Below are 27574 nucleotides of genomic sequence, written 5' to 3'. Positions count from 1 at the left end.
CTGAAGTGTACAGTTCAGTAGTGTTTGGATGGCAGCCCCAGGGAACATAACCCTTCTGTCTTAGGAAGAAAGGCTATCTTTTTTCACTAAGCATGAGTCAAAGAATTGTTTGTTGGTTGTTTGTATTTTCAGTCTTCAGAAAAAATTAAAATAATCATAAGAAAAATTATTGTGTTTTGCTTTCAAATTTAAAAATTTTTTGTGTGTAACTCAACAAAAAACAGCCGTAACTAGATTACATATTACAGTTTTAAAATCAAACCAAAGAAATCTCAAACTTCAGTTCTTAACATTTGTGAAGATTTTCATTTTAGTGAAATGTCACGTATTTAAATTTCTCTCATGAATTTGAGATAAACAATTCCTAAAGTATTTGTGAAAAATCTATTTAAAAATTTGTCAGGATTCATGCTGATTTTAGAATGTAAGTACAAATTTTAGAGAAGAAGTAAATTACTTTTATCTTTCACTTTTTATGCTTCTTTCATTTTTAAACATTTAAGTATGCTTTTTAAATATGTCTATGCTAGCACTTTTTAAATTAAATTATAGTTATTTGTTTACAAATCTTTCATGTGCTACACCAAATACTATTAAGATCAAAATATATAATAACTTATTGGTGTCTTAAACTCAGCACCTATCAGTTCACAAATTTTTCTTATTTAATTAATATTTTAGAGGTTTTGTGGGTAATATAAGCTTAAATTTTAATTGCATACTCAATTTTTTAATGTAGAAAATATTCTATTTTCATCAATAGTATCTCCTTTTGAGTAGCAAAGCCCTCATTTAATCTGAATGGATATTTGTGTGAATAAGACACACGTGGGACCCATACAAAATTTATAAGGTAGAGATGGATAGTAGATAATACTGTTATGACAAATTATATATGTTGTGCTTCAGAGACTGACATAAGATTTCCTGGATCTCCTTTTAAATAACATTGCTTTGATATATTGATTTGGGACACATATCAGATCCTTTTGTGAACATTGTACCCTTGTTTCCATGGCGGTAGGTTCTCTTTCTCTTGCAATGAGCTCTCGGTGAATCTCTACTGCTTTAGACTCTGTCCCCCTTTGGGAGTAGAGTTCCTAAACTGCTCAGTACAGTATCTACGTGTCTTCTGCATACAGGCAAGATTGGCAGGAACAAGGATGCTCTGGATGTAAATGTCACTTTGCCTATGAGGAAATCTAGACATTCTATGAAATATAAAGTTCTATATAATTAATTGATTAATATTGAAGCTATTAATGTGTAGCTTGGAACTCCTAATAATAAGTTTAAAGCTCTCTTTAGGGTAATTCATTGCTGGAAATTATGTTAGAGTCCAAGATACATGATATATATGTATCTTCATAATCAACTCCAATATTAGTATCAACTTAAGACATATACCATCTTCCTTTTCCTTTATTAACATGAATCAATTAACATGTTAACAAAGAAAAAGGAAGATGGTGTGTGTCTTAAATTGATACTAATATTGGAGATATTGTTTCATGTTAATGAGGAAAAAGGAAGATGATTTATGTTTTAAGTTGATACTAATAATGAAGACCAATAATTACTTAGATGATTTCTAATTTTTTAAAATTTATTTATTTTGATTCATTGTAAACAAATGGGGTATATATACCTTTGTTTCCTCTTGACTATTAATAAGGAATAAAAATGAAAATTTGATATCAATGCCCATTAGATCAAGGCAAACTATTGCAATGTGGATGCCAGGAGGTTTCCTTTCATAAAGAAATAAAGAAGTCTGACCACATGATTTCCTTTTAAAAGTACGTTAAGTATCTAATATAAATCCTCCTAAAAATGATTTATTTATTAAGAAATTTCTGCTCTTGAAAACAAAATGTTGCAATATCTTTTAAAAAAATGGAATTTAGAAGTCTAGTGAGAAGCAAAAATGAAGGTAGAAGCTTTCAGAAAATGCTTTATGGAAAAATATAAAATATACAAATTAGAAGAAAAATATACATATAACCAGACAGTAGTTAAGTGTTTATATATATATATATATATATATATATATATATATATATATATATAGCCAGAAACTGATTATGGTTATTTCTGCTTTTAAAAAAGTTTTTAAAAACTTTCATCAGAATAAGTGCATGTGTTCAAGTCAATGTTTTTTTTTCCTCATGTTTCATTTTTCACATTTAGCTTTATTAAAATATGATCTACACCTTTATATTGATTATGATTGTGAAAGTACATATTTATTTTAACATATATAGTCTTGCACTGAATAATGGCATTTTACTCTCTGACAAAAGACTATTTCAACTAGTGTCTTCATAATCAACTCCAATATTAGTATCAACTTAAGACATATACCATCTTCCTTTTCCTTTATTAACATGAAGCAATTAACATGATAACAAAGAAAAAGGAAGATGGTGTGTGTCTTAAATTGATACTAATATTGGAGATATTGTTAATTTCATGTTAATGAGGAAAAAGGAAGATGATTTATGTTTTAAGTATACTAATAATGAAGACCAATAATTACTTAGATGATTTCTAATTTTTTTTAATTTATTTATTTTGATTCATTGTAAACAAATGGGGTAAAACTTATTTCTCTGATTGTACATGAAGAAGAGTCATACCATTTGTGTAATCATACATGTACATAAGGTAATGTTTTTGTCTCAATCTATTATTTTTCCTTTCCGTCCACCCCTCACACCCCTCTTTCCTCTATACAATTCATCCTTCCTCCATTCTTGCCTCCCTCCCACCCCCCATTATGTATCATCATCTGCTTATCAGAGAGATCATTTGGCCTCTGGTGTTTTGGGATTGGCTTATTTCACTTAGCATGATATTCTCGAACTTCATCCCATTTGCCTACAAATGCCATAATTTTATTCTTCTTTATGGCTGAGTAATATTCTATTGTGTCTATATACCACAGTTTCTTTATCCATTCATCTATCGAAGGGCATCTAGGTTGGTTCCACAATCTAGCTATTGTGAATTGAGCTGTATTAACATTGATAGGGCTGCGTCACTGTAATATGCTGATTTTATGTCCTTTGGGTATAGGCCAAGGAGTGGGATAGCTGGGTCAAATGGTGGTTCCATTCTAAGTTTTTTAAGGAATCTCCATACTGCTTTCCAGAGTGACTGCACTAATTTGCAACCCTACGAGCAACGTATGAGGGGACCTTTTTCCCCACATGTTCGCCAACACCTATTGTTGCTTGTATTCTTAATAATCGCCATCCATTCTAATTGGGGTGAGATGGAATCTTAGGATAGTTTTGATTTGCAATTATCTTATTGCTAGAGATGTTGAACATTTTTTCATATATCTGCTGATTGCTTCTACAATCAATCTGTGAAGTGTCCGTTCATTTCCCTAACCCATTTGTTGATTGGGTTATTTGTATTCTTGGTGTAAAGTTTTTTGAGTTCTTTATAGATTCTGGAGATTAGTGCTCTATCTGAAGTATGTGTGGCAAAGATTTTTTTCCCACTCTGTAGGCTCTCTCTTCACATTGCTGATAGTTTCCTTTGCTGAGAGAAAACTTTTTAGTTTGAATCTATCCCAATTACTGATTCCTGCTTTTATTTCTTGTGCTTTGGGAGTCATGTTGAGGAAATCTGATCCTAAGCCGACATGATGAAGATTTGGAACTACTTTTTCTTCTATAAGATGCAGGGTCTCTGGTCTGACTCCAAGGTCATTGATCCATTTTGAGTTGAGTTTTGTGCAGTGTGAGAGATAGTGGCTTAGTTTAATTCTGCTACATATGGATTTCCAGTTTTCCAGCAACATTTGTTAAAAGACTATCTTTTCTCCATTGTATGTTTTTGGCCCCTTTGTCTAGTATGAGAAAACTGTTTTTACATGGGTTTGTCTCTGTGTTCTCCACTCTGTACAATTGTTCTACCTGTCTATTTTGATGCCAATACCATGTCATTTTCGTTACTATTCCTCTGTAGTATAGTTGGAGTTCTGGTATTGTGATACCACCTGCTTCACTCTTCCTGCTAAAGATTGCTTTATCTATTCTAGGTTTCTTATTCTTGCAGATTAATTTTATGATTGCTTGCTCTATTTCTGTGAGGTATGTCATTGGGATTTTAATTGGAATTGCATTGAATTTGTATAGAACTTTTGGTAGTATGGTCATTTTGACAATATTAATTCTGCTTACCAAGAGCATGGGAGGTTTTTCCATCTTCTGAGGTTTACTTTAATTTCTTTCTTTAGTGTTCTGTAGTTCTTATTGTAGAGGTCTTTCACCTCTTTGTTAGATTAATTCCCAATTATTTTTTTGAGGCTATTGTGAATGGAGTAGTTTTCCTAAAGTCTCTTTCAGAGGATTCATCACTTATGAATAAAAATGCATTAGATTTATGAGCATTGATTTTATATCCTGCTACTTTACTGAATTCATTTATGAGTTCTCGAAGTTTTCTGGTGGAATTATTCGTCTCCTTTAAATATAGAATCATGTCATTGGCAAATAGGGAGAGTTTGAGTTCTTCTTTTCCTATTCATATCCCTTTAATTTCTTTGGTCCGTCTAATTGCTCTGGCTAGAATTTCAAGGATGATGTTTGAATAGAAGTGGTGAAAGGGGGCATCCCTGCCTTGTTCCAGTTTTTTTCCATTTAGAAGGATATTGACCATAGGCTTAGCATAGATAGCCTTTACAGTGTTGAGGAATGTTCCTACCATCCCTATTTTTCCTAGTGTTTTGAGCATGAAGGGGTGCTGTATTTTATCAAATGCTTTTTCTGCATCTATCAAAATAATCATGTGATTCTTAACTTTAAGTCTGTTGATATGGTGAATTACATTTATTGATTTCTGGATGTTGAACCAAACTTGCATCCCTGGGATAAAACCCACTTGATCGTGATGTACTATCTTTTTAATATGTTTTTGTATGTGATTTGCTAAGATTTTGTTGAGAATTTTTGTATCTATGTTCATTAGGGTTATTGGTCTGACATTTTCTTTCCTCAATGTGTCTCTGTCTGGTTTTGATATCAGGGTGATATTAGCTTCATAAAATGAGTTTGGAAGGGTTCCTTCCTCTTCTATTTCATGGAATACTTTGAGGAGTATTATAATGAGCTCTTCTCTGAAGGTCTTGTAGAACTTGGCTGAGAACCCATCTGGTCCCAGGGTTTTCTTTGTTGGTAGGGTTTTGATGACTTTTTCTATTTCATTGCTTGAAATTGATCTATTTAAATTGTGTATGTTCTCCTGATTCAGTTTGGGTAGATCATATGTCTCTAGAAACCTGTTGATGTCTTTGAGATATTCTATTTTGTTGGAGTATAGATTTTCAAAATAGTTTCTAATTATGTTTTGTATTTCAATCGTGTCTGTTGTGATATTTTCTTTTTCATCCCAAATTTTAGTAATTTGAGTTTTCTCTCTCCTTCTCTTTGTTAGTGTGGATAAGGGTTTATCAATTTTGTTTATGTTTTTCAAAGAACCAACTTTTTATTTTGTCGATTTTTTTATTGTTTCTTTTGTTTCAATTTTATTGATTTTGGCTCTGATTTTAACTATTTCCTGTCTTCTACTACTTTTGGTGTTGATCTTTTCTTTTTTCTAGGGCTTTGAGCTGTATGTAGTGTTAGGTTGTTTATTTGTTGACTTTTTCTTCTTTTATTGATTGTGCTCTGTGAAATTAATTTTCCTCTTAGTACTACTTTCATAGTGTCCCAGAGATTTTGATATGTTGTATCTTTGTTCTTGTTTACCTCTAAGAACTTTTTAATTTCCCCTGATGTCTTCTATTATCCATGCATCATTCAATAGCATATTATTTAATCTCTAGGTGTTGGAGTAGTTACTGTTTTTTATTTTGTCATTGATTTCTAATTTTATTCCATTAAGATCTGATAGAATACAAGGTAGTATCTCTATCTTTTTGTATTTGCTAAGAGTAACTTTGTGGCATAACATATGGTCTATTTTAGAGAAGGATCCATGTGCTGCTGAGAAGAAAGTGTATTTGCTTATTGATGGATGGAATATTCTATATATGTCTGTTAAGTTTAAATTATCGATTATGTTATTGAGATCTATGGTTTCCTTGTTCAATTTTTGTTTGAAAGATCTGTCCAGTGGTGAGAGAGGTAGTTAAAGTCACCTAGTATTATTGTGTTGTGATCTATTCGGTTCCCAGAATTCAGAAGGATTTGTTTGATGTACATGAATGAGCCATTGCTTGGGGCATAAATATTTATGATTGTTATGTCTTGCTGATTTATGTTTCCCTTAAGCAGTATGAAAGATCCTTCTTTATCCCTTCTGACTACCTTTGGTTCGAAGTCCACATTATCTGAAATGAGGATGAAAACCCCTGCTTTTTTGCTGAGTCCATGTGCATGGTATATTTTTCCCATTCTTTCACCTTTAGTCTGTGGGTATCTCTTTCTATAAGTTGAGTCTCTTAAAGGCAACATATTGTTGTGTCTTTCTTTTTAATCCTATCTACCAGTCTGTGTCTTTTGATTGATGAGTTCAGGCTATTAATATTTAAGGTTATTATCGAGATGTGATTTGTATTCCTGGTCATTTTGGCTTAATTTTGGTTTTTAACTTGACTTGATTTCTCTTTTTTTGGTTATTCCTTTAGGGTAGTTTCTCTCTTTGCTGACTTACATCATTGTTTTTCATTTCTTTCTCATGGAATATTTTGCTGAGAATGTTCTGTAGTGCCAGCTTTCTATTTGTGAATTCTTTTAGCTTTTGTTTATCATAGAAGGATTTTATTTTGTCATCAAATCTGAATGTAAGTTTGACTGGGTATAAGATTCTTGGTTGGCATCCATTTTCTTTCAGAGCTTGAAATATGTTGTTTCAGGCCCTTCTAGCTTTTAGGATCTGAGTTGGGAAATCTGTTCATATCCATATTGGTTTCCCCCTGAATGTAATTTGATTTTTTTTCTCTCTCAGCCTTTAAAATTCTGTCTTTATTATGTATGTTAGGTATTTTCATTATAATATGACTTGTTGTGGGTCTGTTGTAATTTTGTATATTTGGTGTCCTATAAGGCTCCTGTATTTGATTTTCCATTTCATTCTTTAGATTTGGGAAATTTTCTGATATTATTTCATTGAATAGATTGTTCATTCCTTTGGTTTGTTTCTCTGTGCCTTCCTTAATCCCAATAATTCTTAAATTTGGTCTTTTCATGATATCCCATAATTATTGTAGATTCTGTTCATGATTTCTTACCATCTTCTCTGTTTGGTCAACTTTGTTTTCAAGATTAAATATTTTATCTTCAATGTCTGAGGTTCTGTCTTCCAGGTGTTCTATCCTATTGGTTATGCTTTCTATGGAGTTTTTAATTTGGTTTATTGTTTCCTTCCTTTCAAGAATTTTTGTTTGTTTGTTTATTTATTTTCAGAATCTCTCTTTATTGAAATGATCCTTTGCTTCCTGCATTTGCTCTTTTAACTGTTGATTGGTGCGATCATTCAATGCCTGCATTTGCTTTGTTATCTCATCATTTGCTTCTCTGATCATTTTAATTATGTACACTCTGAACTCCCTTTCAGACAGTTCTTCTGCATGCTGTCATTAGATTTTATTGATGTAGCATCTAGGTTTGTTTGGGACACTTTTTTCCCTTGTTTTCTCATATTGTTCATGTATCTTCCCCTCTCCTAGTCTTCAGTAGCCTGAAGTCTTGGAGGAACTTGATAATGCAGTGACCCAGAAAGTATGCTACCCTTCTAGGGATGGTGGACTCCAGGTGGGGTATATTCCCTGCTAGTGGGCAGAGGCACCTCCACGTGTTGACAGATGGTCAGCTGCAGGGGCACTAGCCTGTGGGCTGGGGCCTGGCTGGTCTGGTCCCAGGTCTCTGGGCCTACTTCCCCAGGAGGGAAGTCTTGCCCTGGCAGCTGTGGGCTGGTCGGGCCTACCTCCCTGGTGGGGAAGTCTTGGTCAGCAGCTGTGGGCTTGAATTCTAATTTTTAAACAGTTTGTGTCATTGGATCTCTGAAGAGTTTGCAGCTGTGATTTGTTTTAGGTTGGACAGTACTAGCAGTCACTCTCACTTTCTTGTCTCTAATGCTTATCCTCTGAAGAAATCATAGTGCAGTGGAGATAAAACCTTTCCTCACTTCAGATAGTGTCCTATGCCCCCAGTAGCATGGCTTTAGAGAATAATTATCTATTATCTCCCAAGCGGTCTTTTATCTCCAATGGTCATGGCTTTGACACATGATGAACAGCTAGTATAAGATAATATTGTCCTTTTCAGAATTATTTACACTGCATGTAAAGATAAGTTTCTGTTTTTGTTATTTTTGTTGTTTGAATTTTTCATTTGTTATTCTTTTTTAATTTTATTTTTGTTTGTTTTGTTTTGTGCTGGGTTTAGAATTCAGGACCTCAAGCATGCCCCATAAATGCTCTACCACTGAGCTACAACCTCAGCTCCATTGGGAGATTTTAATAACCAACATTCTATCCTGTGAAAGATGCAAAGGAACATACTATCATATGCATATCATATGGGGAGATATCCCTAAATAATCTCTCCAAAGCAATCAGTATAGAACACAGAACCTGGTTTCAGCAGCCTGTCTTTAATCCTGCCCTATGGCTTCATCTCTGGTCCTGTCCTGTCTGGGACAGCAATTGCCCTGTGTTGTTGAAAAGCAAAGCAAATAACTATTTCTTTGCATATAATAAACATATCTAAGTACTTATTAACAAAAAATAAATGAAATATGTGACCATATTTCTTTAGTGAGGATCTCAGTGAAACTACTCTGCTCTTCCTTAGGAGAGTGCTGGGCAATTGATTTCCCCTACTATTTTAATGTTCTAAAGGAACTCTAAGTGCAGCTGTTTACCAGTCCCTAACACCCCTGCCCAAAGTGTATGCTTCATATAACCGTTATGTATTTTCAGTTTCCCATTTCCTCTCCATCTTCTACACTGCTGCAAGACATTAGTTAGAACACATAAATATGAACATATTATTTTACCACTGGCATTTTAGTAGGGTATCTCCATTACCTTCAAACTCCCAGAGACCTGGACTTGTACTTCTCCCACTTCTCACGGGACCAACACTGAAACTGCCTTTTGCTTCCTTCTTCTTGCATCACATGAGTTATGCATACTCAATTTTCCCATTGATTGAAATACCTTTGACTCTTAATAATTGCTTCCTCAATTTAGTTTTCAAACTACACATGTTTTCTATTAGTCCTCCTTGAAACCTCCTTCAATCAAAAATATCTCACTCTTCTCTCTACAGTGCTGCCATCTCATGTATCATGTCTCGTCATATTTATATACATATTTTTTTGGTACTGTGGATTGAACCCAGTGCTGCCCTACCACTGAACTACATTCCCACACATCCCTGGTTCTTTTTATTTATTTATTTGTTTGTTTGTCTATTTTAAGACAGGCAGTCCTTAAACTTCACTTTTTAAAAAATTGGTCTTTTTTACAAATATATGACATTATATTTTAACATATTGTACATACATGGAGTACAACTTACTGTAATTAGGATCCCATATGTGCACACAGGAAAGTTCTGTCTGATTCACTCTACTGTCTTGCCTATTCCTATCCTTTTTCCTTTCCCTTCCTTCTCCTCTGTCTTCTCCAGTGAACTTCTAGTCTCCACTATCCTTATTGTATGTTAGCATCCACATATCAGAAAGAACATTCGGCCTTCAGATTTTTAGTATTGGCTTACTTCAGTTAGCATGATAGCCTTGAACTCTTGGTCCCCCCGCCTCAGTCTCCCAAGTAGCTGGGATAACAGTTGTACACTACCACACCCAACAATATACTACTGTAATAAGTAAGAATATGCTGAAATCAAAGACTATGTCTAATTCATGTCTGATTCTCTGCAAATGTAATTCAATATTTGCAAAAGTAATGCATATGTTAGATTTTAAGTGTGTTTTCACATGTACCATCTGAATTTTCATAGATTACATATTTTAATGTCAATTTGTCCTTAGCTTTCTGAGAATAAGCAGAACACACTTTTTATGTTGGGGGGGGTTTCTTCTAATGAAAAACTGCCTGAGGACAAAATAGTGAACTCAAAGTCTATATTCTGCTTTCCAGAAAGTTATTTAATAATTAGGGGACATTTGTCACATTCCTTGAGCAATGCTAACTTTGGCCACATCAGAAATGAGATGAAAGAACCCTCCTGCCTGTGTTGGAGTTCCCCAGTCTTTCCCCTGATGATCTTTTACATTTCTTTGATGTGTAACAATAAGGTTTTTCTGAGCTCTTAGGGAAAATTCTCTTTCTCATTCTGAAGTTGAAACAGCATTATTTGTGATTACCAGCTATTCCATTATTTGTCTGGGGAAAAAATTGACCCAGAGTCTACCACACATTGAAAAATTGTCCAAAGTTGCTCAATTATGATCACTTGACTTTGATGTATTATTTTATACCCTCACTTCTCCCTGTGTCCCTTAGAGTGTCTCCAGGTTGGTCCCTGGTCAAGATCACACTGGAAGCATGAAAGACTTGTTCATGAGAAAATGCTGAAAAACTGTTTTATACTAAAGAAAGTATAATATGCTTGTTCTGAAATTTTTTTGTCCTCTGGACATATCCATTTGAAAGACACTGGAGAAAAGATTAATCGGCATGCTTTAGTGAGCATCTGCTGAGTGCTGCTGCCAGAAATGAGAAAAGAATGTCACCCTTGTTCTTAAAAAAGGTTTTGTACTTCCTAAAAAAGGCATACATTCTTTAAAATTCTTACAGGCTTGTGTACGATTGTATGTTATGGGGGTAAAAATGTATACCTCAGTACATGTGATAAATCAGTTTGCAGAAAGTGCTAACTTTGGAAGCTGCAGTATCTAAAAATATTCCTGTCCACATTCTGGGAAATTCTTCCAAAGAAAGAACTCCCAAGAATCCCGATGGAAAAATTATATTATCCAAGAAAACCTGGTATTGTTTATCTGGGGTAATACACTTCTGAAATACTAAGGATGAATATGCTTCCTTACGTATTATCCATTCAGTCAAGAATGATTCAGTAATTGATTGAACAGAAATGTCATTTCTAAAGTAGTCATTGCTCCTGTTGACTTTCTAGTTCATAAATAGAATCAGAGATTATATTTTATTTGACAAGAATTTTTGTTCGTATCAGTGACAAATAGAAATGTTAAATGCACTTGCTAGGGAGAATATATTGATCTGGGTGAATATTATAAAATCAAAGATTTTCGAGGCTGACAAGATTCACAATCTTCTTCAGTGATTATGAAAGTTCTGATTTAGAGCTCTGTAGTACAAAATTCAGAAGTCCTCACAGTCTTTTTCACAATTTCCAGAAATATGTGAAGCAAAATCATTAGCTTAGGAATAAAAATTTTGGAAATTTAAATTAGGATTTGTTTTAGATCGTTAATTTAGATAATTCACTTACCTCTTTTTCTTGTTCCATCTAAAGTACAAATTGTGTGACAACTAGGATTGCTAGTATAGTTACAGTAAGTGTTAACTAGGTATGTCTCTAGCTGTCAAATTTTTAATGAATACAGAAAGTAGATTAATGTTTTTTGAGGCTTAGGGAAGGAGAGACAGGGGTATGCAGTAATTTTTCAGGAATGATAAAAATGTCCTAAAATTGTTCATTTTGATGGTTGTACATCTGAATATTACAAAAAAATGAATTGTGTACTTTAAAAAGATTAAGGTTTATGAAATGTTAATTATATCTCAATAAAACCATTATTTTTTATATTCAAATTATAAGTATTCATACAAACTTTTATTATTTTTCAAATGTAGTACAGTACTTTTGCTATAATCTTAGTTTCCAAAACTTTATGTGGAATTTCTGACATAAGATCCTTAATCCATGGATCTAATTTGTTTGAAATTATTATTCCATTTCTTTGCACATATATTAAGTAATAAATATCAGACTCATCAGAGTACATATTCCCCAGCTCTGAAATATTATTTAATGTGTTTTGTGTAAATAGGTCATAAAATTTAACCTATAAACCAACTAAACTTTTTTCTTTTCTTTTCTCTTCTTTTCTTTTCTCTGAAGACAAAGACAGGGATTTGTTTGCTGCAGGATGGTAATCAAGAGCCTTTCAAAGTTCGGCTGCACCTAGCCAAAGATATTCTGATCATCCAGGAGCAGGATGTGATTTGTGTGTCTGGTGAGCCTTTCTATTCTGGTGTAAGTAGCTCTTCCTTTTGTTAAGTTTTTAATTTTTTCTTTTGTTAAAAAATATTTATTTATAGAAAACTCTATGTATATTCTTCTTGTACATTCAGAGCCTAGTCAATTGTCTTATATGCAATTGTTGTTCATAAGGCTAGATAAACCATGCCCCTGTCTGAGGAGCTTGCTGGATCCACAAACACCATCTGCAGCTTGGTGACTATGGGTTCCTGGTTGTCATCATAAGGACTTTCAGTTTTCATTTGAGTGACTTGCACTTGCATTTTCTGATCATGGAGAGTATATCCTACTTTCTCACTCAAGGACTAATTGAGAACCATGCAAGACTGTATCCCATGCATTTGTTTTATCTTGAACCACTTTGAATTGTTGGAGGTGATGCTAAGGTAGAGCCCTTCTCCTAGGATCAGTGAAGCAGGAGGCTTAGGTAGCAGTCATTGAGCTAATGGTGAATGCTTGACCCTCAGATTTTACCCAAGGGATTCTGTGAACCTCCATGATAGAATTATGCCTAAGGGTTAGGCAGTTCTCTCCATTTCTCTACCTTATTGATGTATCAAGCTGTGCTTCAGAAAGAGTCATAAATTACTACACAAAATAGATAGGTGTATTTTCTAGCAAGGAGGTACAACTGTGAAAGACATCCTTAGGTGAGATTAGATTTTATTTACTAAAAAGATTTCATCATAAAACAGGACAACTTCTAGAGTTTATCATTCATTGTGTAACATCATTAAAAACATTATTTTAACAGGGTTGTCATATGTGATCTCAGAAGAAAATTATAGAAAGTATCAAATACTCTGCTCCCTGATTTCCCGAGACATCTGCAACTATTTAGCATGAAGATTTAATTTGTACCTTACTAACAGACTTACCTTCAAGTGTTTTGCTGGTGGTGAATAATGCTGAATTGGAGTTTTCACATCACTTCTTACTCACACCCGATGGGAGTCACACAAGGTCCTAAATCAATAGGCCTTTGCTAACTAAAGATAATGGACATTTTGCAGACTGTTAACTATTCTTTTGTCACAGACCATTTAAATCATCCTGAATCATGGACTTGGATGTCAAGGCTGATTAAACTGTTCCCATGGGGATGCCCTTTCCTCCTCTTGGTTAATAACAGAAGAGTGGTCGATTTTTTTCTTTCTTCTTCTTTTTTTTTTTATGAGAAGAGGTATATTCACATAACTCTCTGGAATAAATAAATCACACAGTTCCTGGATCAGTTAAATGCAATGGGTAAAACTCAGTATTTTCACTGAAATAATGTATTGATTTTAATTTTGTAGTCAAGAAGCTAATACACATAGACCTGTTCTCCTTTTTGAAGATAAATTGTGCATATAAATAAAGCTTAGAATTCTGGGAAGAATTCAAATACAATTAAGGGGAAACTTTTAATCCTAATGTCAACAAATATAAAAAAAGTGATGAAATTCAGCACCTATTTATAAGAAGGACTTTCAGGAAAATATGAATAATGTTTATCAGCTAATGGGCATGTAATGTACATTTTTCACTAACTTTATAGTTAACACAGAGTTTTATCTGCAAGGCTGAAACAAGCTGGGGATTGATGCTTGCCTGACTTCTACCCAATATGCTGTATGTTCTAGCTGGTACAGAAAGTAAGAAAATAGATATACAGAATAATAATTTTAAGGAAAGAGGTAAAATTGTGTTATTTGTTAATTTCATAATGTAAAACAGAGAAATTCCAAAGAAATCTACAAAAAGTAGAATAACAAAAATTTGGCAAGGTTGTTAGAAATAATGACAATAATTCAAGTTAATTGTGCATCTATAGCTTGTAACAGGCAATGGAAAAAATAAAAAATGCAATTTATGACATGTCAAATTATAATATATTTGGAAATAAATTCAGCCACAGATGTATGTGGGGTGTACCCTGAAACTACAAAACCATAATAAAGAAATTTAAATGAAATGAGGAAGTAAATGGATAAATAAACCATGATCGTGAATTGAAGACTAAATATTGACAAGCATACCTTCTTAAATATCCAAAACTAGATAAAAACGCCAACATATTTTTGTAACTCTACATGTTGATTATAAAATTTTCATAGAAATACAAGACTTTTAATAGTCAAAATAATTTTGGATAAGGAGAAAAATGGTGGAATACTTAGATATCCTGATCTCAGAACTTACTGTAAAATTTTTAAAATAAGCACAATGTGATATTGTCATAAATACAGGCACATGAATTTGTGGGACATTATGTATAGTTCAGAAATAGAACCACATGTATCTGATCAGCTGAAATTTTAAAATGTTATGATAAATACACATAATAAAAATACACATAATATAAAATTTATCATTTTAGCAATTTTAAGATGTGCAGATTGGTGACAGAGTATATTTTCATTGTTGTCACAAGCACCACACTATCAATTTCCAAAATATTTGTCACACCATACTGAAACTCTGTACCTACTAATTAGTTGCTTTATTCCTAGTAATCTCTGTAATAGTTTTTGTCCCTCCATCTATTGATATTCTAGGTAATTCAAATAAGCAAAATCATGCAATATTTGACCCTCTGCATCTTTCTTATCTCACTTAGTATAATGTTTTTAACATTCATATATCCCAAATAATTCATCATAATGTTTTCAATTTTACTTCCTTTTAAGACATCAATTTTTATTGTATTTATATACTGCTTTATGTTTATTCATTCAACAATGGACTACTAGGTTGCTTTGACCTTTTGGATATTTCTTAAAATTCTGCACAGATATGCAAATAACTCTTTGAGTCCCAATACACAATTATTTTGTGTATATATCTAAAAGTGAATAGTTAGATAAAACAGTAGTTCTTTGTTTAATTTCTTCAGGAACCACCACACTATTTTCCATAGTAACTGCACTCTTTTCTGTTCCAACAAGAAATACATAAGGCTTCTAATTTCTCCACATTCTACTCCAAACTGTCACTTTTTACTATATCTTTATTATTTTTATTCAAGTGTAATTTCAATTAAAATCCCAATGTCATACCTCATAGAAATAGAAAGGAATCATGAAATTCATCTGGAAGAATAAGAGACTCAGAATAGCTAGAGCAATCCTTAGCAGGAAAAATGAAGCAAGTGGTATCACAATACCATAACTTCAACTATACTACAGAGCAATAGCAACAAAAATAGCATGGTATTGGCACCAAAATAGACAGGTAGACCAATGGTACAGAATAGAGGACAGAGACAATCCCACATAAATATAGTTATCTCATACTAGACAAAGGTGCCAAAAACATACAATGGAGAAAAGATAGTCTCTTCAACAAATGGTACTGGGAAAACTGGAAATCCATATGTAGCAAAATGAAACTAAATACCTATCTCTCATTCTGCACAAAATTCAATTCAAAATGAATCAAGGACCTAGGAACCCTGCACCTATAGAAGAAAAATTAGGTCCAAATCTTCATCATGTCAGCTTAGGACCAGACTTCCTTAACATGACTCAAAAAGCATAAGAAATAAAAGCAGGAATCAATAATTGGGATAGATTCAAACTTAAAAACTTCTCCTCAGAAAAGAAAACCATCAACAATGTGAAGAGAGTGCATACAGAATGGGAGAAATCTTTTCCACACACACTCAGATAGAGTACTAATCTCCAGAATCTATAAAGATCTCAAAATCTTTACACCAAGAATACAAATAACCCAATCAACAAATGGGCTAAGGTAATGCACAGACGTCACAGAATAAGATCTATAAGCAATCAACAGATGTATGAAAAAATGTTCAACATCTCTAGTAATAAGAGAAATGAAAATCAACATTACCCTAAGATTCCATCTCACCCCAATTAGAATGGCTATTATCAAGAATACAAGCAACAATAGGTGTTGGTGAGGATGTGGGGGAAAAGGTACAGTCCTACATTGCTGGTGGTGCAAATTAGTGCAGCCACTCTGGAAAGCAGTGTGGAGATTCCTTAGAAAACTTGGAATGGAACCACCATTTGACCCAGCTATCCTACTTGGCCTATACCCAAAGGACTTAAAATCAGCATACTACAGTGACACAGCTACAATGTTTATACCAGTTCAATTCACAATAGCTAGGTTGTGGAACCAACCAGGATGCCCTTCAATAGATGAATGGATAAAGAAACTGGTATATATACACAATGGAATACTATTCAGTCATAACAAGAATAAAATTATGGCATTTGCAAGTAAATGGATGGAGTTGAGAAATATCATGCTAAGTGAAATAAGTCAATCTCAAAAAACCATCTCTGATAAGTGGATGACGATATATAATGGGGGGTGGGAGTGAGACAAGAATGGGAGAAGGATGGATTGTATAGAGGAAAATGAGGGATGGGGAGAGATGGGGGGAAGGAAAAATAATAGAATGAGACAAACATCATTACCCTATGTCCATATATAATTACACAAATGGTGTGTCTCTACTTCATGTACAACCAAAGAAATGATAGTTGTACCCCATTTATATACAATGAATCAAAGTTTAAAAAAAAGAAATTTAAAATTAAAAAGTATGTTGCATCCAACTTTGTTCATTTTCCAAATCATTTGAATATTTGCAGTTCATCTGAAATTCAGAGTAGATTTTTCTATAAATAGAGAAAATAAAATGCAATTTTGGTAGGAATTGTATTGAATCTGTAGATTACTTTGAATATTACAAATGTTTAAAACATTTTTAACTTTCTGATCCATGAGTATGGAACATCTTTCACTTAGTTATGTGTTTGTAGTACTGTTTTGCTGTTTTTGGTGTGCAAGTCTTTCACTTTTTGTTTAGTCTTTTGGTCTGTTCGATTATATTGTTAGAAAATTGTGTTCTTAAATTTCTTTATAGATTGTTCATTTTTAGAAATTTGATTTTTGCATGGTAATTTTTCTATCATGATATTTTACTAAATTTGTTAATAAGTTTTATTAGTTTTTGCAGAATATTTAGGGTTTCCTATGTGCAAGATCTTGTCATCTCTAAATAGAGATAAATTTACTTTCTCTCTTCCAATATGAATGCCTTTTATTTCTTTTTCTAGCATAATTATTCTGGCTTGGTCTTTCAGTAATATGGTGAACAGAAACAATTAATATGGGCATTCTTACTTTATTACTGATCTCATTGTCTATGAAAATATTTATATTCATATTTCAGTCTTTCAGCTTTGAATATTATATTTTTCATTTATGGTCTTTATTATGGTAAGGTGTTTCATTCTATTCTAGATCATTAAGCATTGACGTGGTGTTGAATTTTATAATCAGTGGGTGTTAAACTTTGTCAGATGCTTTTTCTCTATCAATGGAGATATTCATGTGTGCCTTTTCTATTTCTACAACCATTCACAATTTCTTAACTGCAAGTGCTTCACAGGACCTCCTACCATACAAATTCTACCTTCTGTGTCTTTGCTGAGGGGAACCAACTTATAAAAGGGAATGGAAGACACTGCATTCCTGGCTTGCCAGGTGTTTTCTGGGAGTACTCTGCATGTGATTTTTAAAATTTCAGACACCTCCACGTTGAAAATTCATTTGAATTTGACCATATGTATTCTTGTATTTCCACAATGCATTTTCAATATGCTCTTTCTACATAGATGGCTTCACTTGTCATTAAATTGTAAGAGTTTGAGAGGGTAGGGAATTAAGGCAGTGATAATCATTCAGTTTCTTAGAGCAGAAAATCATATTGAACATAGTGACAAAATATAGTCTTGATATTTTCTGTTCAAGGCACTGGAAAGGTTAGGAGACAGTTCTAAGTATAAGGTAGATGGTAGGTTGGAGATGTCAGGAAATAATGCTAGTATATCATTTGGGAGCAATGTTAGGAAGCTCTAGCTGGAGAATGGGAAAATAAGGCAGGAATGGTCTGGAGGGCAATGATAAGACTGTCATTAGGAGTTTGTTAGAGAGAAAATTAGGCTTCATCATGCTGAAACCACCTAAAGAAATAGAAGGTCCCTCAGTTTTCCTATTCTTCTACAATATGGAGGAAGTAGATATTTATGTTTCCAGATCCATTTCATGATCTGAAGGCTGCTTATAGATTTCTTATTACCTGAAACTTCTAGTATGCCCAACTCAGGCTAAGACAAAGTCCCTAGACATTAAGATTCATGTGTGGCAGTGGGACATTACTGGGCTGTGAAGTGGTAGACCAGACAAAATGTCCACATCAGAACCAGAGATGGCAGTATACTCCTGACAATGACCTAAAGACCATCGAAGATAAACACTGACATAGGAGCCTAGGCAAAAGGTTTTTAGAGGGCAATGCACAAAACTGAGAAACTGGAGGATTATAATCAGGCAAAATGTTAGTGTCTGTAGTTCAATCGTTACTAGAGACTGGACAACCCCCAGGCATCCAGGCTGAGTGATCCTGTTGACTCATTGCTCTGAAATCCTTGACATCTGCAAGGACTGAGCACAGTTGCAGGAATTCAGATAGAAAATTCATGATAGATGTATGAACAAGGATTTATGGAAAGGGAGGAGAGGGTGAAGGGATCTCTGGGAAGAGAATATACCTCATGAACTGGGTTCTGAGTCTCATCACATAGGACTGTGATGAGTGCAGGGAGCAGCACAGAAACACTGCAGCCTGATGAACTGTATTAGCAAATGATGTGGAACTGAACTCTGGGGACTCCATAAGAGTGAGTTCATAATGAAGGTGACTTAACATTAACCTGCCTCAGACAGGAGATGAACCCTGCTTGTCACTCCCTCCATGGGGCATCTGGGAGTTTGCTGTAGCTCGCAGAGACAGTGCAAGGGGCATGCAGAGATGGGGTAGAGGATAGATAACCTAGAACATTTAACATATCTGACACTTTTATTGCAGAAAATTATATGCAGAAAATTCTGTAAACTACTGATCATTGAGAAAAACATGTAAACATTTTCATTTACCAGAGTTAGCCAGAGAGTTAAAACTGAGTGATCTCATGAATTTACTTTGACTTCTGTCAGCAAAGAAAGGTTCTGCTTTTACCTCCATGATTTCCATTAGCTGTTACAAGAAGATTCTGTGATTTGTTCAGAGATTATATGATTGATGTTTTAGCCTTGAGTCCACATCAGATAAAATCTGTACCATCTGTGATAATTAGAAAGCAGTAACAGAATGTAGACAGCAATGATTCAAAATCTTTAGGTACAAAGAGTACAGTGACTGATGATCAGAACGATACATAGCAGTTGTCAGATAGATATGTTAAAGCATCAGCTAAACATAAAAGAAGTCCATCATCTCCCCAATGCTCAGAAATCAAACATCCAACTCCTATTGTCCTTGTGAACCATTTACTATGCTTAATCAGAGATGTCACTGACTGCCCTCATGTTATTATCCCCTTCGATGTGCTCTGAAAAATGATTAAATTTAAACTTTGTTAGTTTTAAATATTAACAAGAATAGTTTTAGAAGGACAATAGAAGTAATATCAATTCAAGATTACTGAGTATTTCACCACAGTGATACCAGTTTTAAAGGTGTCGCTAATAAAAGATAAGAATATCTTGGAGATTAAATTACAAATATGGCAGAATTGCCAGGTACACAGCATCTGTATAGTTAATCCTCAACAGCATTCTCACTGGCATGGTTAGACTTACAAATCAACATGACAACTCCCTCCGGTTTTTCTTGTGGGAGAATACACATAATTAGTAATCCCACTAGTGAGAACACAATTTCCTTGAAGGTAAATTTAGAAGAGCATACTGTCATTTAACCTGGGAGTCATGCTAGCTCCCCCACAGAATGATTTTTTTCTTTTTTCCCACATCATAGAGTCATTCACTGGAGTTCATCCACAGATCAAAATTCGTGCATGCACATATGCATGACATACAAATGTCAACTAATCAAATGCCTATATATATATATATATATAATTTATGTATTTGCAAACTGTTAAAAAGTGCTCTTGTGACAATGATTGACTTTTAAAATGTTTTGAGACTTAAAAAATTTAATTGACAATAAAGGTCATATATAAAATCATGCTGCTTAACATTAGGAACTATTCTAGGTAATGTTCTTGTGGGCACATCACACAAGAACAAGATTTGTTCTGTACTTCTTCACTGAGCTATATAATCTTATGGGACCTCTGTGTATACAATCTGGCACTGACTGAAACATTACATGGCACATGACTGTATTCAAGATGTACACTCTGATGATTGATGCATAATGCATTGTGTAATGACTTGTACCCAGGCTGTACATTAAATCTCAAGATCTTGTTCATTTTATAGCTGAAAAGTTCATCTGTACTTTTTGATTGGCCTTTTCCCATTTCCTCCATTTTCCCGTTCATGGAAACCACTCTTCTACTCTCTGTTTCTATGAAATGTTCATTTTTTGAATTCACATGTAAATGAGATCATGCAGAATGCTTGACTTATTTCACTTATAATATTCCCTATGTCTATCTGTGCTGTCAAAAATGGCAGAATTTCCTTCATTTATGGCTGAATAATATTCTGTTGTGGATATATATATATATATCACACTTGTTTATCTATCTATGCATCCATTTGTAGACCCTTGGACTACATTCTATAAAATTTGATCAGTCCTAAATATAGAAATTTAATCTTGAACTAATCTTGAAACCTGGACTGTCTTTTCCTTTTATCATTACAGAGATTGCTAAGTTTACAAAACAATGCTGGAAAACTCTCTCACATACCTTAAGTGCTGTTTCATTGTTAAGAGTCAACAATCACTACTAGGAATGATGACATTCCTAGTTTCCCAGCTTCCTTCTAAGTAAATGAAAGTGATATTTTCTTTGTTTCTTTACTGGTAAACCACATTATAGTCTAACTCATTGGGTAATTATAAAGATTAAATGAGTTAATGCATGTAAAACAAGCAAATAGTAAGAGTTCAACAAATATCTTTATTCACATGAAACACGATGGGTATGTATACACATGTTAATGACACAGAATAGAAAGGTCAATATCAGGGGCTGCTTCCAAAGGACGGGTTATTTAGGTACCATTTCTTAAATAGGTAAAATTGGTAGGATACTTGAGGGTAGCAGACATACTATTCAGATGGGAAATCGTGTATGCAATTACCAAGTGATGAAAGTACATATGGTAATTAAGGATTGTGAGTTAAGGGACAAATTGGTTATATGATACAGTGGGTTAGGATGTCAGTAGGGAACAAAGTGGATTGGTGGACTGTGGTGTAATTGATTAAAGCAAGAATCTGAGAAGGAAGATGAGATTTCAGTGCACAGTAAGTTAAAAGTTGAATTGAGACATGTTCAGCTAGTGGTGCTCATAAGAACTCCATCAGGACAAACCTTAGAGAATGATAGATGGATATGGAACTCAAAATAAATGAGCAAACCAGTATTGGCTTCACAGACTTGGAGGTAATTGGAGTTTCCACTGAACCTGTTCACATTTTTCTCTCTAAGCCTATGATAGCATTTATTGCTCTTCTCTGTTGACATGTTTCCTTCCTCCAAAAGACCATGAGACTCTGGAGAGTGTGGTTGTGCATTAATCATTGCAGTAGCCTCTGTACTTACATAGCACGTACCTTTGAATAGCATGTGATGGAATTTATAGTGAGGGGAAGGTTTTAAACTGGAAAGAGAGAAAGCTAATTGATTGAAGGGGGTGAACTATAGAGGAACCATTGTGTTCCCACTACTGTAATCTGGTCTCAGCTCATTCCATTTATGACTGATTCAGGGGTGTAGAACAGCCTGAAGCCAGATCAGACTAGTTTGAACAGTACAGGAAACATGAAGAAATGTTGATAGTAGCTCATCAAGATAAGGAGAATGATACAAAGGTGTGCATATAGAGAAAACATAAAGAAGCCTGAAGAAGCTTTTATTTTTTCCCTTTTTTTCTGTAGTTTTTTCACTGTCATTGAGCATATAAGTTGACCAAGAAGCAACCAGTGGAAGAAGGCCTGTGAAGATAAATGGTACAATAGAACAAAGCTTCATTTAAGAATTAATTAAACTTAGGAATAATTACACAAAAATTACAACTTCTTATTCTAGCAGGAGAACACCCCTTCTCTGAGCATTGTACGGCAACAATAATATGTAGAATTCATCTCAGGGCTTTAGGTGAAGCAGCATCAAATTTCAAGATGAAGAACACTAGGAACATAGGAAGTATATAACGTAGTCATCCCTGAGTGTCTGCAAAGGAGTAGATTCCAGGACTCCCATGAATATCAAAATCTGCATATGCTAAAGTTCCTTATATTAAATGGCACAGTACAGACAGACCTGAAGTAATAAGCATTAAGTAGAAACCATTCTCCAAAATTTGAATTTACTAGAAACTGTAGTTTTGAATTTGGATCCTTCACTGATAAGCAAAATGCTACTGGATGATCTGTCTTATTGCTGGGTAGCAGCAGTGAGCCATAGCTTCCATTAGTCAAGTAATTACCAGGGTCAATGTCTGATACCCTACAATGTACTGTGCTGGTTAAACTATGCTATGTATATTAAGTGCAATACCCTGCAATGTACTGTGCTATTAAACCAGGTCATGTATATTGTGTACTTTCAAATTAATTGTGGGTTTGTCAGAACATAACTCCCATTAGGCTCTAGGAGATTCTGTATTTGCACGTACCTACACTCATCTTCTCTTATGGTTTAGGTGTTTCACCAAAAGCTCATGTGTGAGACAATGCAAGAGTATTCAGGGGTGAAACAGATTATGAGAGCCATAACCTAATCAGTAGATTGGTCCACTTGAATTGTCAGTAACTCTAAGAAGATAGAGCATGGCTAGCTAGGGGTATTCCTCTGGGGGTTATATTTTGTTCCCAGTAAGTGGAGCTCTCTTCTTCCTGTCTACTCAGGTGCCAGGCTGCTTTCCTCCTCCACATTCTTCTGATACGATGTTCAGTCTCACCCGGGAGTCATAGCTATGGAGGCAAGCAGCCAATCCTGTGCTAAGCCTCTGAAATTGTGAGCCAAAACAAACCTTTCCTCCAAAATTTTTCTCGTCAGTCTTTTGATTACAGCCCTACAAAGTTGAATAAAACATTCTTCTATATGCTTGAATAATCTCTATTTTATTTATCATACCAAATGCACTATAAGGGATATGTAAATTGTTATAATTCATCATTGTTTAAAGAATAATGACAAAAAGAATATATATGTTCAGTAGAAATGTAACTTCTTTTCAGATATTTTCTATCCATGGTTGGTTGAATTTTTTGATGCAGAACCTGTGGATATGGAGAGCTAACTGTATATCTATTTGATTTCACATTGGGAAGAGTACTTATAGAGGATATCATTAATCAATTGCAGATGCATGAATATGCACTACACGTTAGATTATTATGGCAATCAAAATAATTTAGAGTGATGATGGGAAATAATAGCATTGGAAAAGCACTTTGTCTTAAAAGAAATAGACTGGACTGTTTAGGGGTCAAGTGTAATGATCTTTGTCTCAGAAATGGCTTGGTAAAAACAATCCATTGATATCTGGACAGAGGGACAGAAAAAAAATGAGTGTAGCAAATACAAGCGTTTTGTTAATTTTAAATTAAGATTATAAGGTTGCACATTTAACCATTCTTATATTTTTAATTTTTTCAAAATACAAACTGGAAAAATAACTATCTAGTATCATTTTAACCTATAAAAGTAGAGTTTGGAACTTTCAAAATTAAACTAATAATGATAGATCTTCAAATCTACTCCCCAAAAAGCTTAGAATATTTTTTAAAATTATTTTTCCTTCATTACACACCAGAAATTTTTTGTCATGGTCTGGGCATCAATAAGAACTGAAGTTTTTTTTTTAAATAGACAATCTTGGGTTACATTTACTTATGAGTTATATTTCTTAGTTTTACAATTTTATAGCTAAGTTGTACATACAAATCTACATTGTATTTACACAAATGAATTTTCATACTATACAATTTGAGTATAAAAATCAAGAAGGATACAATCAACCATATCCCTACATTCCAGGTAGGTCCTCAGAAATCCCTCATTATTTATCTTGCTTCCACAAAGAGAAGCTGGTTTTCATTTAAGTTTGTAGTTAATTACCTTTGTCTGTTCATTACATATAAATTACATGTTTGTTCCCAAGCGATATACTCACTACCGACATGCATGTGTGTTTACTGTAAATAAACAGATAGAAATGTATAGATAGATAGGTAGATGAAAATGGATAATAGATAGGTGATAGTTGTTTTTTTAGTTGTTTTTTTCCCCCTTCACTTTACAAAAGTTTGAAAATGTACTTTATTTTATTATGTTTTGATCACTCATTCCCTATGTTGAATTTTGGAATTTGGGAAAGTTGGCCATGTAGCTATTTTTTTTTTTTTTTTTTTTTTTTTGCAGGGGATGTCTTTTCCTGCTGAGTTCTTTGGGGATTTAAGAATCCATGCTCCTCCTCTGTCCACCCCACCCTGCTCTGTGGTGATCTGCATTTTCACACTGATGCATCTATAATAAGGTTTTTTGCTGCTTAGGGGTCATATGACTTGAATGTCAGGGTTTAAGTATTTCTTCAATTTTAGGGAATTCTCAGCCATATACTAAAATCCTGCCTATCTTGCATTCTCTCTATTCCTTTCCTCAATGCCATTTCGTGGGTCAGCTTTGTTGATTCTTCATTCTCTTACTTTTTTCTCAGAGGTTGCGCATGTTGTTCTCTTTATGGAATACTAAAGGAAACTCCTTCAGGTCCCCTTTAGCTCTCTTTGGTTGAACTGAACCTATTATTTGAAGTGTTTAATGAATTTCTCCTTTTGACCATTATATTTTACAGTTCTAGAAGTTCTAATCTATCTATTTGTCTCATCACATTTTATTTCACTGTCATGTACTTGATATCTTTTCCTATCAGCCATATTAAACAATCCCATTTATTTGGTATATCTGGGTTCCAGGATCTGCCAGTTTTGTAGATCTGTCATTTGTCCCTTTTTGTTTTTCTGCTGCCTCACTCATTGGGTTCTATTTCCTCCTGTGATGTTTCATTGTGAACTTATGTTTCTCAGCTCTCTCTGGGGAAATTCTTTGGCAATTTGACTCTCTAAATGTTTTATAAGGAAATTTGCATTTGTTTCTACCAGGTGCCTGGGGATGCGAGCAACCCAGATAGTTTTTACACTAAATTCTCCATTGAGGATTTCAGGAAACAAGTAGAATCAATTACATCCCCAAACCACCTGTGAGCCAATTTATGTTTACAAACTCTTGGGTAAACTGGTTTTTAAGTTTTTCATGCAGAGTTGAGTTTGAAATGAGCAATTTTTCTACAATAAGAATTTGATCAGAAGGACTAATTTTTCATACATACTGAATAAAGTATGCATGTATATGCAGGTAACTACAATGTAGCTCCTTACCTGGAGTGAGTCCTTTGAGTGGTGGCCCTGGGTGGGTCAACACAAGCTGCTTGGTATGTGAACACTACTTGCCTGTAGATTTTGTACTTCGTCATCATTCCTGACAATGGAGACATTTTTCTTCTTATTATGCTAGCTACACATTTTACTTTATTCTTGTTTATTTATTTTATCCTTCATTTTATTGCATACTGTCTTAGAAAGTATATTTTATCTATTTTATTATTGAAAATCATATCAGACCCAAGGTTAATTTGTGGGTGAATGCTGGGGTATTTTGTTTGACTGTTTGCTTTGTTTTTCTGTTTGTTGGAAGGAAAAATGATCAATTCTGAAGTGAGGCTGGCCTGGTTTCTACTCTTAGCCCTCTACTTGCTAGCTTTGTGACCCTATGTGAGTTAATTGCCTTCTCTGGTTCTTGTGAGTGAAGAACAGTCCCTATTTTACATAATTCACTATGACAAAATTAAATGAGATTGTATTGCTTAGGTAATTCCTAAAGGGAAACAAAAAAGTTTCATCTCTTCTTTTCTGCTTTTTAAAAATGATTGTGTGTGTCTTTTGGTTCCACAACCTCATCTAAGGTCATAAATGTCTGCTGAGGAAACAAATGAATGAACTGATCTGGACATTTGTTCCTCATTCTATATCATTTTGCCTAAATATTTGAAGGATTATCCTGGATGTACAATTTGAGCTGGTTAAATAATCCTTCTGTATAAAATTAGAAAACAAAACTTCTTGCCTCTAAGTAATCTTCCATGACTGAATAAGTGCTTTTTGTATGCAAAGGAGATAGTTCATCACATATGAATGAAAGTTTTCTAAATATGATAGTGGTGTAATAAAACTTAGGGAAGTTTTACATTGTATTTGTAGAATATCATTTTAATTGAATTCATTATATTTAAATGATACTAAATAGGAATTGATAGGTTATAACACGTATTTTCTAGAAGTGATCAATTCACTCTACAAAGGGAAATGAAATAGTAATAGAGAATGTGAAAATAAGGTCAATGTAATTTATGTAAATAAATTATGGAAACATGTAAGTAGACCAATGAGTAAAACATTTGGTCAAAATTACTCATTTTTGCTAATCACATTTATCTGATTTCTTTTCATGGAGCAACTTCATCATTTGTCTTGGACCAGAGATAGAAAATTTTAATTACAAAACAGTACATTTTTTCCTTTCCAAGTTGGTATATAACAAAACTTAAACCATTTCTGTATTCAGTCCATGTGATTGTGCTTAATATTAACTGATAAGTATATTGCTTATAAGGAGAGTAAAGTGCTAGCTGTCTTCAGAGCTTAAATAGTGAGGCACATAATATCATCAACTTCTCTTGGCAGATTAATATTTCCACCTCTATCTATGATGGTAATCTTTTTAAATGTTTATTTATTTCAGATTGAACTGTGCTTCCACAATTGTGATACTCAAATACATTTAATACTTCTTGCAGTGATTGTAATGGACATTGCTTTTGCCCTGCACATTGATTCAGTGGTAATCTGTATTTTGTGAGGTAGTTTGCTCTCATACTGAATATTCCTGAAGTGCCATTGAGATGTGGTATATTGCTGTGCATGTGTGTGAGTGTGTGTGTGTGTGCGTGTGTGGAGGGGTTTATTGCTTCCTATGCTTCATCCCATTCTAAAATGCTGGCAATTCCATTACTTTTCTGTGGCCAATATGTAGTAGGTTTGGATTCAACATGTTCAAGTTCTGGGTGAATAAGAAAGATTCTGAGGGAGAGTTTCTTAGTATTCTTAAGGATATGAACTGTGATGTGTGGCTTAAGCAAAATGAATGATTTATTTAACTTCCTTTATGACTTTCAATACCATTACTAATATATGAATTTGAGGTTATCTA

At 33.9% G+C, this 27574-nt stretch overlaps 1 protein-coding gene across 1 annotated transcript in view; it reads left to right on the top strand.

The window, feature by feature from the left end:
• Positions 1-27574, top strand: part of Sntg1 (syntrophin gamma 1) — an 863431-nt gene that overhangs the window by 502707 nt on the left and 333150 nt on the right. Inside the window, 1 exon segment of the mRNA XM_047561867.1 lies at positions 12096-12230. Coding sequence (XP_047417823.1) covers positions 12096-12230 — 135 coding nt within the window.

The sequence above is a fragment of the Sciurus carolinensis genome, chromosome 1 (assembly GCF_902686445.1).
Source record: "Sciurus carolinensis chromosome 1, mSciCar1.2, whole genome shotgun sequence".
Lineage (NCBI taxonomy): Eukaryota > Metazoa > Chordata > Mammalia > Rodentia > Sciuridae > Sciurus > Sciurus carolinensis.
Note: the sequence above shows the minus strand (reverse complement) of the source record. Positions and strands in the feature narration are given on the sequence as shown.